Source organism: Neodiprion virginianus, chromosome 3 (assembly GCF_021901495.1).
Source record: "Neodiprion virginianus isolate iyNeoVirg1 chromosome 3, iyNeoVirg1.1, whole genome shotgun sequence".
In the NCBI taxonomy this organism is placed as follows: domain Eukaryota; kingdom Metazoa; phylum Arthropoda; class Insecta; order Hymenoptera; family Diprionidae; genus Neodiprion; species Neodiprion virginianus.
Window position 1 is genome coordinate 32,175,628 of NC_060879.1, and position 16,344 is coordinate 32,191,971.

The following is a 16,344-nucleotide window of genomic DNA, read 5'->3' on the forward strand; positions in this document are numbered from 1 at the left end:
TAATAGTCGACGTCGGGTATTGCCTTTGCCATGCTATTTCAGAGGACATTCGCGCGATCTTACTCAGTGTACAGTTGACAATAGGCTCGTAATATGCCTATTCCCAGTCGACTTGACATAGTTGACTGAAAATTTCTTTCGATATTAAGTCAACTAACAGCCAACGGTGTGCTACCTGGGACATGAGTGATCGGCCTGGTCCCAAGGAACAATAGAATCCCTGAATTCGTGACGTACCTACACAGAAAAGTACAAAGTCCTAACATCATCGAATAATTCCTGTATTAACGAATTTCAAATTTCTCAAAACAATCAGCCGCACTTTTATACTCAAACAAACGAATAGAGGACCTTCTCTTGACCCAGCTAGGTAACATGCTTCACGGGCACCTCAATTTTGGCCTACCGATCAGGGAGCGAGGCGCACCGGGAACACGAGAACCTTTCCACCCATTCTATACTTCGTACCTTCATGTAACCGTTGGCACCTACTCATTGACAATCAAATATATCATAACTAGAACGCGCCTCAAGGTGGTGAGGGTAGCGTGGAGAGAGATAGCTCAAAGACAAAAATGATCGAGTCGCGTTACATTTTCGAAGGGTGTACATGTAGGGAGTGAGAGAGGTTGGCCATCTTTGTTGCTTCTCTTTCGGATGTCGTCTTCCAGTTATACGTAATCTAGTGAACCTACCGAATACTTAACTGTCTGGTACTCATCTGTACTTTCGTTCTGAAAGACATCTCTCGGACAACTTTTAGTCAAGTCCGCAAGAGAAATCCGCATGTAGAGATCCTTGAGTCGACTATGATTAGTCTTCTTTGAAAGAATTCTATTCATATATGCATATATGTATATGCTTTCGATTGTTTGCTACAACGAAATGTCTCGCATCTTTATTTTCCTATTGCAAATCAGTTGCTTATCCAAGGAATTCAACGCTTTTGGAATAAGGGATTGAAAAAATAAATAACCACAAAATACAATAAATTTTGTACAGTTATGTCTAGAACTAAAGGATATGAAGACCGTATGAGTAACGATTGAGGAACAAATTCAGTTATACTTTCAAATGTATATATTTAATTGTCTATACATGGCAAATACAAGTTGTGCTTTAAAATTTTGTACAATCGACGTGATGATGATGATGATGATATTTAATTGTTGAGCATATCATATACGAAAGATATTGCACATTTTTTTATTGAAAATCCTGACTGAACTCTATAAATAACTTATTCTGCACTTTGACTGACACAGTTATTACTTTTGCCGTACATTGCAGTAACTAGGGATTTTTCTTTCTTCCGAAGCAAGGAAGGTATATAACACCATGCCAGCAAAATGTCACGGATATCGACCATTTCGACAGTTCAGCCAGTAAATGTAAATGACATGTCACAATTACTTGTATAACATTCTGCCACTATCCGCATATATCACTCGTCGCAACGAATTTACCACTAAGTTTGGTATAATAATTTTTAATTTGTTTTTACTTTTATATAATGTGATCGCAAATTGCCAAACTGCATCAACAGAGGGAAACTAATTTTCAAGTTCACAAACTAGGTTTACAAATTGACGATGTAAACTTACTGCGTAAATTATAATAAATAACTAGATATCAGCCTCCACATGACTTATGCAAGTTTTATTACAAGCAATAAGTTCGCGTCCTGTATACGTGTCAAAAGTACGTAACATAATATTATAGGTGAACAGACGCACACATTTATCGTGAAATATTTCTCTAAAGTAAACAAAAATCATGCACGTCCATCAAGGTGACGTGAAATACTTTATAATAAATCAATGCTCGATCATCATGATCAGAATTACAAGAAACATATCATTTCACGACAAAGTTAAGTCGTAAATCTCTGAATACCGGTTGATGACATTGTATAATAGCTGATAAGCGATACAAGCGATTAAAGTATAAACACAATTGGTCACGGAATTCATTGCGTCACGTTCGACTTATAATTGTTACAAGCTGACGCAAAACGGGGTCACTTCAATATTATTTTGCATATTACTAGATCTTGAGACTCCTATTCCCGTTTCTCAACTACTGCAGATTAGGCCACTCGTAATAAATGACGAAAAAATATTCAGTGCATGGGTGAGAGGTGGCAATTAAACTATATCAACAATTGACAATACCCTAAATTATAGGTAATATACCTAAACACGTGTTTTATAAAGTTTTAGTCATGTCAACGACCGCACGTTATTAGTTTATAGTCTTATTCGTATTCCCGTATTACGAAGGGAACGTGTCGATCTGTGCTCACCGCGGATCAGCGATCGCCATTGCACTTCGAAAAACTTCGACCGGAAATTTTCAAGACACCATATACTTGTTACATTACGATAGGTACTCGGATTAATTTGACAATAATAGATCATTAGGGTAGGCACTACGGTTACGACATTGAAGATATTTGGCTGTCTTCTGAATGATCGACAAGGAATTGTTGCATTCTTTGCGTTTTCGAATTTTTTAAACACTACAAAATTACATTTAATGTTGTGTGATGCGTTAATTGAATTTATTCTACCGACTCGGGACTCTGTAAGCGTTATACGATAGAGAGGAATGTTCGCGTGCTTCGTTACTTTTCTACCATGAAAATATTTTTGCTTTTCTTTTTTTTTTTTTAATTTTTTACTCATTTACTTCAAGTACTGGCATGCTTTTCGTGTAACTTTCAATTATATTCGTCAAATGACTTTCGATCATACTATATATGCCGTGCCAGTTATGCTAATAATATTTGAAATATATCGTGCTTAATTGAGCTTTCATAACTCTGCCAAGTAATCGTTGGGACTCAAACAAGAAATAACAAGGACCGGAAAAGTGTCTTTCACAATGATATGTTTTCCGTATGTAGCCGAGGATTCTTCTCGCGTCGGAGAAACGATGCATATCTGTTCATTTGAATTCAATGCCCAATCGGAAATTGGCGCAGGGAATGAAGTAATTTTGAGCGATGTAATTACTGTACGAACGATTCTATGTGCCAAACGAGCAGCGAACAATTTGGTGAATCGTGTACCGTTTAGTTCACGATTTATATTTGGAAAAGTAAAATGAAATAAAACTATTGATGATAATAGACTTGTAAATACCTACAAAATAGATGAAATATCTAAACATTCGCGAATTACACGACTTATGTATCAGGAAAATTGACTCTAATCACAGCTTGGTAAACTTAAATAATGTTAACTCAAGCTACCATATTCTGCAGTCCAGCTACATTGAATAATCGTTGATGTTTTTAATAGTCGTGCAATAATTTCGTGATCGTTAGGACACTCTGGCTGTCCGAAATAAAGTAACTAAAACATCCTCGGATAGTATTCAAAATTTTGTACCTGATGAAACTGAACATCCGATTCGTTATTCATTATCAATAATTTGTCATATTTTCTTAATTCGTTCGCGTGTACAACCTTTGAAATGTACCGACGAGGTGAGCATCGCGAGATCACAGGATCCATGTCGCGTAAATTTGTGTCTTTTTGCGTGTGCTTGTTTGCCACGTCAGATCCATATTTTATTTTTCTCCCTAACGTGTGAACAATACTGGTAATAAACACTGGTAGCATGGCTTGATACGCAAAGGGCACTTCAAAGCTTTCGCGTAGTCTGACTTTGAGTTTTAATCTAACGGTGCAAAATTTGTTCATGGAAAAAAGTAGATTCACATGTACAGAAAAAAGAATCGCCCGTAATACTGCTTATATAATAATACCTATGATCCCAAAAGTAAAAGGTGAGAGTTATACCTTGTTGAACCATGATTGAATAATAATTACAAATTCATTTGACTGTATGTAAGTGTCATGATATTGTCATGTTTTCTGTCATTGTTTTCTCACATTTTTCGTGTATTTCCTTTTCTTTACTTATATCTTTACTTTTACCTTTGGAAAAATAAATCTTTGAGGTGCCGGAATACTGGCATGCACGCATTCCGAAACCACAAGAACCTGTGTACGGTAGTCAAATTTTGAATAATAACAAATTGGTGCTGTTAATAATTTTGACTAACCTGCTAAATCTGTAACTCTCGTTTGAGATGTACATTCAATTTGAAATAACATTCTGATATCGCTACAGACTTCGACGCAGTGTGTCACAAACGTAGCACGTAATCTGTTATGGGATTGAATTCTCTTTGATGAGAAGCGTTGATTGCATGCACGTAACCCCAGTGTTTCATAGCGACAACGCAATTTCGTTGAATTTCTTCGACTTCTTCAAATTCTAAATCCGCCCTCCAGTGAAAAGGTGCCGCTTTCGAATTTCTGTATGTACTGGACACACCGCCGACGTCATTTTTTGTATGAGTGTCTAGAAACCTCTTCACACTCGGGTGAAAGTCGAGGCCATAAAATTTAAAAAGTTCTTCCACGTGTTTATAAGGCTCAACAGCCAGATCTTCGTATCGTATCACCCTGAAACAATGATGATTTTCATCGTTTGAGATAAATATTTCCGATCAATACCCTTAAGAAAAATATTATCCAATAATTCCTAATGACAGTCAGCCAAAAGCTTTGCTCAGAGTTATAAGCTCTATTTGAGTACAGTGCTATTTCAGTTTTAGAAATTCAGTAGTTTCCAATTACCGATACTGTTTGGGTTCCCTGATCCAATCACTTTGAAAACCATTCGTTCAGTGATATATCATTGTTATATTCCTACGTGTCTTCTTCTGTAACAGGCATAATTTCAACAAATCACGCACCTAAATGTAGAGGGATATTTCCGCTGCAATTCCACTGCGGCGTTGTAATCTGACACCATATCTGCACAGAGTAAACTTGGGTCTGAACAGTCCGGACTTTCGCGGCAAAACGAACGGTGTTTTCTCGACTGAAGAGTCCCACGGGGATCCCTCACCAAGAGAATCAATCTTACAGCTAATCTGGAAAACATTTATCAGCACAGTTTAAATCGGATGCATTCCAAAGTGTTGAAAAATAATTGGCAATGGAGTTTATCATTGCAATAGAGTGATGTTGAGATTTAGATATTGTAATAATTATCCTAAGTGTCATATTCAATAGTCAGTAGTAATATTTCAAATTTTAAAACCGCTGATAGAATGATGGTTGCATTAATCATAAAATATGCTCTATAACAAATCAGTAGTTGAGAATCAGCGCTAGCCGATACAAAAGTATAGTACTATCTTATACATTAGCGGACACAATTTAAGTAACGATATAAAGACAGAGCTGATAAAGACAGGAATTTAGTAACAGCTTTCGGAGGGATAAGCACTCAAACTTCGAACTACCATCACTGAAAATAACTACTATGAACTACACAACAAAACAAATGAAAGTGTCTATGGTGTATGTAACCATATTGTACTAATACAATATCTGATGGTGAAATGACCATATTTATGAGGTCTTGGAGAAGCTTCTGCTCTTTCGGCTTTTTGGCACAATATTAGTATTTTGTGAATCGTGGATGCAAATTAGAATCTGTAAGATCTGTTTTAGATATCATTTATCATCTCTTTTATTGAATATGTTACTAACTTTTCATCGGCAAGAAGTTGTTGCGCAACACGTAATCTGAGGCGGACAAGCTTCATTGACTGAAATGGAAAAAGTTTACACATTCCGCTAAGAAATCTGTGATTATAACAGATTCTTCTGTGAGATTGGCATTGCTTCCACAGTGGTGAGTTATGATTCAAAAGCCAAGAATGGCCCCTTCCAAATTGTATATAGTGATCTGAAATTACAGGATTAAAGCGATTAGTTGCAATATTATTCATGCTTGATAGTACGTCGCCTTGGAGAATATGGATATTTCGAGTTCAATATAACAGACTCGTGAAAGATATCACGTGAATGCAAAAATGTAACACTATTTTCATGAATATTAATGGTTTTTGCACACTACGAAAATGGAGGAAGTTGATCAGTTTTTTACACTTGAAGCGTATTAAAGGGGCATGCAATTAAAATAGATAAAAAACTTGACATCACGTGATATGTGAACTTATCAGACAATGGTTGAAAATGAGATACAAAACTGTCACTACGAGAGGTTGAGTTACGTTTATTACAAGTATAAGAATAAAATTGATGCACGCATTACCTAGATCTTCGTATTCGCAGTTCAGTAGCGCTTTAAGATTTCTTAAAGCTTGACTGGCCAAGGGAGGACCTCGAATTTGAACAATGTCAAAATCTAAAAGCGGTTCATAGTGATAAAAGACCCCGGGATGTGCCGTGAGAACGTCGCCGAGAAACGTACTTCCGCTACGCCATGTTGTTATAATGACACTTCTGATTGGTTTCCCATTTTTTTCCATCACTAAATCTTCAAGTCTTCTACAATATACAACAATACGGATCTTTATTTATACATGATAAACTTGTGGAATTGTATAAATCGTTGAGAAATTTCAAAATCATATTTCGCACATCGATATTTTACGTTGTGAGTTACAGCAAGAAAGAGAAAATCGTCTTACTTGGCACTTTTATTGTATCTGCCATTGGGATATTGGTAACCTATCATATCGTCGCGAATCATCCTTCGTTGCAGATTAAGGACTTGCTGTATTTCGTTCAACGTGGCAACCGAATCATCAGCTTCCTTGACGACAGGTGCGTTCTGTAATTGACGGAACATTGTATATCTGTTTATTGACGAGTCGGAAAAGTCAATATCAATCGCGTTATTTTCGATTCAATTCGTCAGTTCAAATTACAAACACGTATCACAAAAACGGTTCAATGTAAACAGTACGAAAAAGTACAATCTCATCTCTATATACATATACATACATACATAATATGTCAGGTCAATTGGTATTGGCTGAAGATGAGGACCAATTCTTTCAACTAAACTACTCCGCTTATATTCTTTCACGTAAGAACAAACTATAACTGCAATATTTTACGAAAAAACCTCAGTTTTAAGGTAAGCTAAATATTCGATTAAACGTGCATATGAACGGGTTGGATATATGCTGCAAACAATCTGATCTAGAGACGGACAACGATCGACGGGTAAAATCAGTTTACTGCATGTAGTTCTTTTTTTTCTGTACTATAAGCTTAAGGCACACCAAAGAAAAAAAAAACACAACATATAGGAATCGCAGATTGAAAACGTACATGCACACTCACAATCAGGGTATATTATTACTTTCGGGAAAAACATTCGATATAAAATATGTCGAAGGTGCCTTACCGATACTGGTTCCTCAAATTCATAGGGCTCTGGTGTTGTTTCAAAATCCTAAAGCAAAAGTGCACAGAACTGTTGAATGACTTGAACGATAATACCTGCGTCTTTATTTTTCAAGCGAATGAATTTTAAGTGGCTAACGATAAGCTGATAGATTTTCGGTGACATATGTAATTGAAAAATCGAAAAAAGAAATCGCTGTATTTGACCATAAAAATTAAGGGAAGTGCGTACACGGTTTTTGGAATTTCTATGTTACATTCGCTACATATGTTATGTGACCTTACAGCGTAGCAAAAAATCGTAAATCAGTTAATTTTTGTTATTCCCGCTCACTGATACGCAATATGGCAAAATTTTTACGCGCGCACAGCTGTCCGAATATCGCGTGCGAGTAACGGGAGCTTATTTAATTTTCCCGTTCTTTAATTTCAATTACAGGCAAAAATATGCCCAATGTAGAAACGTAAGTGTATTAATTATAGTTAAAATTCACGATTCCGTCGCTGATTTATTACTACATTTTGTCTTTCACCCCATTCACCTAACTATTTTTATACAAATTCCCTGCACATGACCGACGAGATTCAAAAAAACCACAAAAATCCATTCTCGTCTCAAAAACTGTAGGCTCTTCAATAACGATTTCGACAAATCGCTTAACATTCGGACAAGTGCTAAATAGATGGATGTTCCGTACGATCTCGTACTTTGATATGAACATAAATATTTTCATTGGATTTGACAACGTTTTTTAAGTAATATGTAAGATTTTTATACCGAGTCCACCGTGGGTTTCATCACGTTGATACAAAATGAATAATTATACCGAAAAACATCCCGTAAAAATCAATTAAATTCAACGTTGTGATTATTGTTTAGGTTGCTCCGAGACAATCGATAATGATCTTCTCTACTGGGTAGTTATACTTCAACTGAAACAACAAAATGTAGGATGAAGGACTGAAAAGGATTGGTTCTTTCGTAGCCGATACTTCCTAATTAAGACCCGGGTACGTAATTTAGGTTAAAATTACAGAAGCCTCTATACTCTGGTTCTAAGGCAGCTACATAATTTTTATTATCGCATAAATGTGATTAGCGCAATAACACTCATTTTCGTTCTCTGATATCGATTAATTAGTCTGTATCCGAATAGCATTACAGATAAGTCACCAATAGTGCAGATAAAAGATTACGGCACTGTTCGACTTTATTTTCCGTCACAAATTGGTCAGATCAAATCATAATCACTAGGATCTTCCTTTTGAAAACATTTGATCCTGAATGCATTGTTATAGAGAGAATTAAATTTCTTATAAAATTGGTATTCGAGTTTCTATTGTGAATTCATTAGTTGTAGCTACTAAACACATTTAAAGATAAATTTCTGTATACATATAATTAAATTTCGGCGATTTCCTCGAGGAAATGCTTCGAGATTCAAGTCCGTATCATTAAATGCGGTTGAATGGTAACAATTAAAAAGAATACCTTCCCTAATAATGAGATATTTAAATGGGGCTTTGATTTCCACGAACCACCTTCAAGAATTGGGCTTAAGAGATATATCCTGCAAATAGGATTTCTTTTTTGTTGCTATTCACAAGTTCTTCAAGTATAAGCGGAAATGAATGTCGATTCTAACCGAAACACCCTAGTAGGTACAAGGTGTATATCCTTGAGGCTTGAAATTAACCTTTAATTTCCATTTCAAGCACGAACTCACCTCCCAGGATCGTCCCACTGCTAATATCGGTTGTATTCGATGCTTCATTGGGCTGCCGTACCTTTGGTTGAAGAATAAAAATACCAAACATAGAGATCCTAGGCCGACCAGCCCATAAAAGCTTGCTAGCTTAGACATCTCGATACCTGCACAGTAAATTTATTCGTAAACCGTGGATACCGGGCGAAAATAGGCGAGGCTGTAATAAAAATCACAACAAACAACAAGAAGTATTATTTTATACGCAGCTACCGAATTCTCGCTATACTTGCAAGCAATTGATTAGCAATACATGAAAAAACATCCTATCTGACATTACGGAATTTATGAGGATTACAAAAAACATTAAAATACTAACTACTGGGTGAACAATTATTTTTATTTCAACGTCAAAGCAGACAAATAAAACGGATTATTGATATTGTGTGTAATTTGTTTAAATAATTGTACAATTCGGATGAGTGTTGCAGCAAATACAGCTGAAATTATTACACTAAATTTTTTTTTCACGAACCAGCTCGGATTTTTCAGTATTATATCAGATGTGGGAATAATATTGAAGATTGAAAATGCTTTATACGAACTCGCATAATCCTAGACTAACTCGACTTGTTGCACTGCTCACAATCAGAGTAATTGCTTATTCGTAAATCTAGAACAGCTTTTTCCAGCGTTATAGCGCTGTATCGAGATAGCAAGCAAAGCCTACAGAGTCGAGAGAGTAGGGGTATCCACGAAGCTGTAGCACTAGGTTGAACACCCAGCTATGGGGGAATATCGTAATCGCAAAAAAAATCACGGCAGGTTGAATTAAAATACGGAAAATTAAATCGTAGTTATTTCTATACAACCGTTCATGATATTTTTTATCGGAGTACGCATGCATATCTGCAGCAGATAAGAATGACCTATAACCTTCGGATTGTAACTATGACAATGAATTTTCTACGCATGCTCTATGAATTCATGCGAAGTAAAAAATTATTCACGTGACAGGTGTAAAGATTGTATTTGCAAGGAATCACGGTCAAATATTTCACAGCAAACTCGTATGTATTTAGTTTTTAATTGGGAGAACACGGGGGAAGTTCATTGTTCGATAGTTATCGGATACAGATGAACCTACGATTTATGCCACCTTCGCATAACATTATACCCATACCTTTACGGTGGGCTGATCAATTTTCTAGAACAAATCAGAATGAAAAAATATCGTTACCAACCGTAAAAAACATCTGATACTGACTGAACGTTCATGTACACCACGTTGAAAAATATATATTATGTATACCAAATATCAAAACACGAAGTAACAAATCCAGATCACGTAGAAATCTGCACCCATTTATGTACACTTTATATATTAGTTAACTCGACGTGCACAGCATATCTGCACCGTGGTATGTATAATTTTGAGGGTGTAAAGTTGCAAGAGTGTAAATTTTTAAAGGAAAAATCGATCGCGGTTGTATTATCGATTTTTTTGCGTATCCTAATCTTATCATTGTGCATTTGTAAGCCAGGGTATTATTGTGCTTGTTAATCTCACCACACACCAGCCTCCGCTTAACTTCCTGGTCCAGGAAGTACAGGAAATGAAAATCCTTACAATAGCTGCAACGTCCAACGAAAAAATTGTAGTAACGCAACCGAGGTCCGAATTTATTACTTATTATTAAAGTCGACTTCCGATACTTGTGAATCTGTCTAACCAAAAGTCACGTGATCAACAATTATTACGAGCAATTATGATTCCAATTATCATTAACAGGTGCCGCATTGAGCTGATAGGTATGGGTCACGTGTGGATGCGCCGATTACGCGGCTTTAAGAACGCTTCAAGTAACGCATACAAACTGCAAGATTATTACGCAGGCAAAGCTAAGATAGATCATACATACGATAAGGACTAAGATTACGTTAAATCAGAATTATTTGATTTTACCGTGACTTGAACCGGGGATCAAACGATTGTAAAATTCATCTAAAATCTGAAATTATTCAGGATTACTGAAAAATTTTCCCTCGATATCCAATAATTTCATCAATTTTATTCAAAGCCATTATCATTCAACGAACATTCTTTTCAGGCGAAACTACCCACCTGGTGATGGATACCCGTTATATCGATCACGCTGATAAGATCGCATCGTAAAAGAAAATTCAAGCACGTAATTTTAGTTAGTCTACACGTCATGGTCTTCCTTGGGGTGGCCAAATGAAAGGGAGTCACCCACTCACAGCCCCTTAATAACGGCAAAGAGGGCATATTTTTAAGAGGATTGGTGTAAGTAACTCGAGAAATTTTTGTGTTGGCTGTATTACTAGGGTGTTATTATACCTACTATACGGTAAAGGTTCGTTATTCTTAATTCGCAGCTTTTTCTTCTTGCTTGTGAAACGATCAACCTTTTTTCTAACGTTGTACGATGTATTTGTGAATCTAGAAAACGGATCGTATTCCGACTGCATGTTGTCGGTGAGTACATGTACACATATATAAGTTATTTATTAACGCTTTTCGCAACAAAGTTTGTCTGTGAGTGAATCTAAAGTTAACTTTTCACTCATTTTGTCTGTTGGAAAGTGCAACAGGCACTTGATCCAGGGCTTTTCCAGTTTTCGTTTTTTCAAGAAGTGGAAAAGCGGGGAAAATACGTCCTCTGTACAACTAAAGGGGATTTAAAAAAAAGTCGATAACGCTTAAAATGTATTTTTAGGCCAAAGACAAAACAAATGACGTTTTAGAAATTGGTCAAACATTACTCCTTCCTTTAAGGGACCGATTTTGCCCGCCTCTCTCCTACGTACTTGTAAATTTTCCAGCCACGATTGGAATCGCTGTTATTTTTCAAAACCTTCCGGTACTTTTACAGTTTCAGAGTTGAGTTCGTGTGAACAGGCTCTGAAGGCCGAGAAATGCAGGACGGTGAATAGAAAGTTTTCCCAATGGATGGGTATACAAATACCAGAATATCCTCGGGTTTCTTGGTTTACCGTCACCTTGTAAACAGCGGATGCCATTATACCTGAATGTAGCCAATATGCTCACCAGATGTGCCCTGCCGTAAATTGAAACCCCAATGACAATGAAAATTGTTTCAAAGCCTTCCCAACCACTGACGTCACAACCGAAGTGGAACGAATAATCTTTTAGCCCTACACTTATTCTATGAAAGGAAAATGCTGAGTTGCCAGGAAACAACTCAGCATTGTATGAGACACAGACACTGCAGTGTGAGGAATTAAGATACATTCAGCCGTACTTTTCGAAAAATAAGTGTAAATTATCAACAATTCTATCGAAAATAAATTATATTATAAACAATCACTGGAATATATACTGTTAGAAAGCAAATATACATTCTGAAATTGTTCACCTCGCTGTGTAGGAATAAATTTACACATAATTGTTTGTGCATCGAGGGGGAAACAAAAACTTTATCTTCGTGAATAACAAATACATAATCGTACGTTATACTACACCTGAGGTGTGTGATAATAACCCAATTCGTATCTGGCATTCGTTCGACGATAAAAATACTTGAAAAGGTGTTATTGTAGTGGTTACATGTCGGGCGAAAGGAACACTTTTAGAAAATTTCTATTCGTCATTTGTTACTTTTTTTTTAAACGCAAATCAGCCGTGAATATCCTAGAAACAGTGAAATAAATAAAATTTCGGATCCAACGCACCCAGTAAGTTCTTTGCATTTCGACAAGCAGATGATATAAGTTGCTCAACGTAACGATAAATAATGGAATGAGAATATTGTTGTAATGACTGTCGATGACAGAGAGAAGAGAACCGATTCAACGTTAACTAATGAAAAAATAACAGTTGAAAATTAACAGGACTCGGCATAAATCTGCCTCTTCTTATCAGGGCTCGATTTGAAACGATAAAATTCTATTGCGATAATAGTCGACACAGGAAGTATTAAATTACGACCCCCCAGTTCGTAAGATTAACGGTCACGTAGCTACGCGTGTGAAATGCACCGCTGTATTTATACAACTATAACCACACTGTGTAATTGAATTTTATAGCCGTTGCAACTTGCGTGCATAGTTCGGCAACAAGCATATTGTACACCTACACTCGCCTTGAGTAAGGTATTGATTTAGATCTATATACAATACTATATGTATTGTGGTGCAGTATAAACTGCGGATGTCGCCACGAGACAAAACGCATGCGGCTCTAATCAATGAAATGTCCGGTGAACTGAAAGAAATTTTGGTAATTCACATTTTCAAACGTATTGACGAATCAAAGTTTGTCCAAAATTACGCCGCTTCGAATCGAAATAGTTGAAAATTTTAATTTTTTAGATGCATTTCACTCAGATAAAATTGAAATTCAATCCCGATTCCAAACGAATAGATACCACGCTCTCAAATTATTGCTGTGTATGTTAGTGTTACTTAATCTTAATCTCTAATTATGGAAACCGACCGTTAGACTTTTTGCTCACAATTTTTCAACGAATAAACGTAGGTATAGAGCTAAAATTTTTCAGGCGGATCTTGCTACATCGTAATGTACTAGTTATTTTTTTTTTTTTTTTATCAGAGAATACTAAAACAGTTCATACAAATTTTTAATTAACGGAATATAGAGAGATGAATAATTCATCGGGTTTCGTCTTGCTGGCTAGATTTCATCGTTCTACATGTTACACTAGAACGTCTGAGACTTCGTAATGTCTTTTTCGCCCAACGTAATTCGATATAATTTCGGACGATATTTTTTACACTATGGAACCTTACGGAAAGTATTATCGTTTTGAATCTCAACGTTATTTCACATTTTTCGCATTAAACGTTTCAATTCAAGGACATGTTTGTTGTGGGTGGGCTGATGGACTGTTTAAAAAAAAAAAGTCAATGTGACGAGCATTCGGGGTTTACTCAGTTGTGATTTAATCACTTATACATGTATTTCGACGTTCATGAATATCACAAGAAAAATTTGAAAAGGGTGAGAAAAATTCATTTCGTAACTGTCGCAATTCTTACACCAGTTTCATACAATAGCGGTACTGGATTCCAGAGAGGTATAACTACAGGCGAAACATGCAGTAAATATCCACGGATTCGTAAAATATACATCACTCCTAAAAGATAATTGGACATGATATTCAAGCGAAAATTTTACTACAACTAAAATCGTTGAAATCGTCTCGTGCTCGTATTACATGCCTAAGTAAATGCATAAAGTAAGCTAGGGAATTTAAGGTATAAAAGAGAAACGAGAAGTAGTGGTCTATTGCATATATCAGTTTATTTGTTTAAAAGTGAAAAATAACATGTAGTGTTCTGTAGTATTGTTATGAAAAATTGTCTAGCGTTTATTGATATGGGTATAGAATCAAGTAACAACTCTATGTAACTATTTTCTATACAATTTAATCCTTCTCTTATGTATTGTGTAATGTAATTTTACATTTTCCGAATGTTCTAGGTACAGTATTGGGTATTGAAACAATAATTATCCAATTTTAAATCGATCTTTTCGCGAATAAAGTCGTATGAACTATCAATAAATTTTTAAGAAGTTTCAATGTAAATTTAATTAAGAAATAGTACGGTGTTTGGCACTAAATTAATACTAATGTGTAAAATGCACATGCATGAATGCAGAATAATGGTGGTAATTATAAAGTAAAGAGTACACTGCGTGCAGCCAAATGTGGTGATCCCCAAAAAGCCAAGTTAGATTATTTCGGGAAGAAGTGTTTAAGAGTCGTGCTAATTGCAGCAATTGTTTCTCTGATTTCCTTCAGCGTCTAATCCAACCTAGAAAAATTTGATTATAAATGAAAACTCAATACAGTGCGTAAATTAATATTGGATAAACTTGAGTGAACAAAAATACTTGCAGGTACAAAAGAAAAAAATTATTCCACGTAAAAATGTTATGTGAATGGTCTAGAAAAAAACTTGAAAATAATTATAATCGCATCCAAAAAAAAAGTACCATCTCAGTACCATAGTTTTAACTACTCTATACCAAGTAATAAATATGAATTAATAATTTTATTCAATAAGAATATATTTCGAAACAGCAAATATCTAATGCAGCTTATGAAGTACAGCTTTGTAAAACTATTACAACGCTGTAAAATTAAACGTACATCAAAAAATATACTCATTTAATTAGAAACCTCAAGAGTTTATTAGCACACATACACACGTTCCAATACGATATCAATAAGAATAGTGAGGGTCGAACGACAATTGAAGACGATTTAAACATCACTGGAAATAATTAATGGAATATTGGGATGCTTCTTCCATGCGCAATTTAACGTAATAGTTTTCATTTAATTTCACGTAAATTATGTACCTCAAGGTAGCTTGGAGTCTTCCATTATGCATTGACACGGAATGTTATTTGGATATGTTTAATCGATTCCGTTAGTGAAAACATCTTTGCAGCCGTTTACCAGTGTTTTATTTCCTCGGATAGATTCATTTCCACTCAGCAGATGACAGTAATGAAAAATACAAAATGTTACACAAATCCATGCACGAACTTACAGCAGTGCCATAGCCAACCATAACTGACCATACAATTTCCACTGATAATTTCATGAAGACTGTATAAGGAGCAAACAAGGAGCACGAACTTAAATGGGTGAATTGACTAAACTTGTCGCAGAATCGTGTACATGACGTTTTTTTTTTGTACCATTAGCGTCGCTAGTGTTCTATTAGCACCGAAGTGTCATTGGTTGCAGGGCTACCCAAAATCGACCAATCGATGACCTTGCAATGTGATTCGTAGCAAGTTTTTGCTAGCGCCTTGTCCCCCCCCGCCCCCCGACCCCGCTCCGGCCATTTCTCTACCTATAAAACACCAGTGCCCTCTTCAGTTGGGAAACGATTTGTCGACATGAGTTTCGTGTTCCTTGGACAGTCCCCAAGGATAATTTCCGACAGCTAGAACATGAACTAGGCAGTGCTTGGACCGCGCTCAACTAGATATCAACACAGCCCGACAGAACATGCTTCTTTGCGTCTGCCGGTAACTTCGGTGTAATGTTTTATGACCAATTTGACGAAGATACGCACCCTGAGTGTGATTCCCTAGTATCCAACCAATGGGAGAACAGGAAAACTAGGGAAATCAGTACACACTCTGCGGTGCGCGCTTTTGCTGTGATTCGGTTTCACCGTGATTTCATAGCCAATTTCACTACCGATTCACAAAACTACGAGCCATGATTTAAAATTGTCTACATAGGTATAGGTACAACAGCGGACCTATACACGTGCGAGAGAGAGACGCTTATGTCGGCTTCAGATAAAATCGAATCCGAACTCGCACCCCTCGCACCTGTGGTCAGGAAGTAGCTACA

The 16,344-nt window shown here is 36.2% G+C and overlaps 1 protein-coding gene and 1 long non-coding RNA gene across 9 annotated transcripts; one reads left to right on the plus strand and one right to left on the minus strand.

Annotated features, from left to right (window-relative positions):
- The first annotated feature begins 22 nt into the window (after positions 1-22).
- LOC124300452 (uncharacterized) lies at positions 23-12,305 on the plus strand. Its single transcript, XR_006907220.1, has 5 exons — positions 23-249; positions 8,131-8,261; positions 10,749-11,264; positions 11,357-11,456; positions 11,854-12,305. It is a non-coding gene; the product is annotated as an uncharacterized LOC124300452 (long non-coding RNA).
- On the minus strand, positions 1,031-15,758 carry LOC124300443 (carbohydrate sulfotransferase 5-like). 8 transcript variants are annotated; one of them, XM_046754566.1, is made up of 8 exons: positions 12,464-12,506; positions 8,978-9,123; positions 7,252-7,299; positions 6,527-6,669; positions 6,148-6,383; positions 5,580-5,778; positions 4,775-4,954; positions 1,031-4,481 (listed from the first exon to the last, which is right to left on the minus strand). In XM_046754566.1, exons 2-8 carry the CDS (start codon positions 9,113-9,115, stop codon positions 4,160-4,162), a joined length of 1,266 nt encoding a protein of 421 aa, XP_046610522.1. In that variant the 5' UTR covers positions 9,116-9,123; positions 12,464-12,506; the 3' UTR covers positions 1,031-4,159. The 8 variants fall into 8 exon arrangements, 7 of the variants coding, with proteins under 7 accessions (XP_046610522.1, XP_046610519.1, XP_046610521.1 ...); XM_046754563.1 differs by lacking the exon at positions 12,464-12,506 and adding an exon at positions 10,534-10,839; XM_046754565.1 differs by lacking the exon at positions 12,464-12,506 and adding an exon at positions 10,527-10,562.
- Between the last annotated feature and the right edge of the window lie 586 nt (positions 15,759-16,344).

What these genes read in the sequence shown, in the direction of transcription:
- LOC124300443 (XM_046754566.1), bottom strand. Translation starts at nt 9,115, where the DNA reads ATGTCTAAGCTAGCAAGCTTTTATGGGCTGGTCGGCCTAGGATCTCTA. An exon ending in CAGTGGGACGATCCTGGGAG is followed by an intron (nt 7,300 to 8,977) that starts GTGAGTTCGTGC and finishes CTTTTGCTTTAG; the next exon opens with GATTTTGAAACAACACCAGA. An exon ending in AATTTGAGGAACCAGTATCG is followed by an intron (nt 6,670 to 7,251) that starts GTAAGGCACCTT and finishes CGTCAATTACAG; the next exon opens with AACGCACCTGTCGTCAAGGA.